Below are 1,462 nucleotides of genomic sequence, written 5' to 3'. Positions count from 1 at the left end.
GTGAAGAATTGATGGCCACTCTTTCTTTAATTGTTGTTTTATACACACACACAAAAGGAAACCACAAATACACTCACTTATATGTTACTGAACTTCTGAGTATGTGTGTGTGTGTGGATATATATTCCCTACACATAAATAATGAAATGAGACATCCTAGTTGACTTGTATTCTTTCTTTTGAAAAAAAAAGAAAAACTTCATATTCAAATCATTTCATGGCATTGACCTACAGCAAAAATTTATATCAATCCTGTTCAAAGATAATTAATCAATATGAACACATGTGGGCCTCAATAGAGACATGTGAGCTAAACATGTCCAATCAGGACTGTACATAGGATTGATGTTAGTAAGAAGATGCAAAGAAGCTATAAAGCGTTAATGAACTTGAAGCTAAAACTCTTAAGGCAACATTCACCACCAAGAGAGAAAAAGGCGATAAAACCTAAGCAAACATCTCGTAATACAGATTGAGAAGATGTATAACCCAATTTTTCCTGGAAGTTACTTCTAATCTGTGATTCTGGAAATTGCTTGGTCATGGAAAGTCATAATCCAATAAACCCTTTGTGGAATATTCTCAGAAGTTTAGTAACTTATAAGTTAACTTCTATGTATGAAGTAATAATAGTAACTTATCTCAAACGTACATAAAAATGATACCCATGCTCCTATGTAAAGATATGTACATTTGACAATACAAATCACCTACCTTAATTGGCACTGGGTAATGTATAATGTAAAGATCAACATAATCCAGCTGAAGGTTTTTCAGTGATTTTTCCAAAGCAGGCTTAACCAGCTCTGGTCGAAAGCAACCGCACCAAAGCTACAGATGTCAAAGAGTAGAAGTTATACTGAATTAATAGATGACCCAAATATGCATATTAATTTATCCTAATGCTGAAATATGTTTACACTTGAAGGAAAATTATAAGCATTCCTTTCAACTCAGTGTTTACTCTTACTTAACAATGAGAACTCAAATATAGTTTGGGGGTTAATATTAGCTAATTTAATAAACAATGAAAAATTACTCAAGAAATAAAATACACACTAATAAAATAATGTCCAATAACTAAATTATTTTCATATAGAGATAAATGTGTTTTTACTCTTCCTTACTCATTTATGCAATTGAGATCATTAACCACCTTCTAATGCAGTAGTATAATTTTTACTGCCTTACTATATTTCATTGATTTGCATACTTGCATACTATACCTTTGTAGTGATGAACAGGTCTTCTCGCTTTACAACCCCAGCTTTAATCTTGCTTTGAATGGCCTGTCCTATCTCCTCTTCTATTTGGTATGCATAAGCAGTATCAATATGGCGGTACCCAACATCTAGAGCTAGGCATGCAGCCTCCAGTGACTTACTCTTGGGAACCTAGGGAAGGAGCCAAAGGAGGTATTTAGAGATGCATGTTCTGAGAGCTAGCTCAAAGTGAGCCCAGA

At 33.8% G+C, this 1,462-nt stretch overlaps 1 protein-coding gene across 1 annotated transcript in view; it reads right to left on the bottom strand.

Annotated features, from left to right (window-relative positions):
- Nucleotides 1-1,462, bottom strand: part of LOC110333786 (aldo-keto reductase family 1 member C13-like) — an 18,760-nt gene that overhangs the window by 14,066 nt on the left and 3,232 nt on the right. Inside the window, exons 2-3 of the mRNA XM_021215500.1 lie at nucleotides 1,227-1,394; nucleotides 715-831 (exon numbers count right to left, since the gene is read on the bottom strand). Coding sequence (XP_021071159.1) covers nucleotides 715-831; nucleotides 1,227-1,394 — 285 coding nt within the window. The remainder of the gene's footprint in view (nucleotides 1-714; nucleotides 832-1,226; nucleotides 1,395-1,462) is intronic.

This window comes from Mus pahari, chromosome 16 (genome assembly GCF_900095145.1).
Source record: "Mus pahari chromosome 16, PAHARI_EIJ_v1.1, whole genome shotgun sequence".
Lineage (NCBI taxonomy): Eukaryota > Metazoa > Chordata > Mammalia > Rodentia > Muridae > Mus > Mus pahari.
The sequence above is the reverse complement of the archived record's forward strand: the minus strand, read 5'-3'. Positions and strand labels throughout refer to the sequence as shown.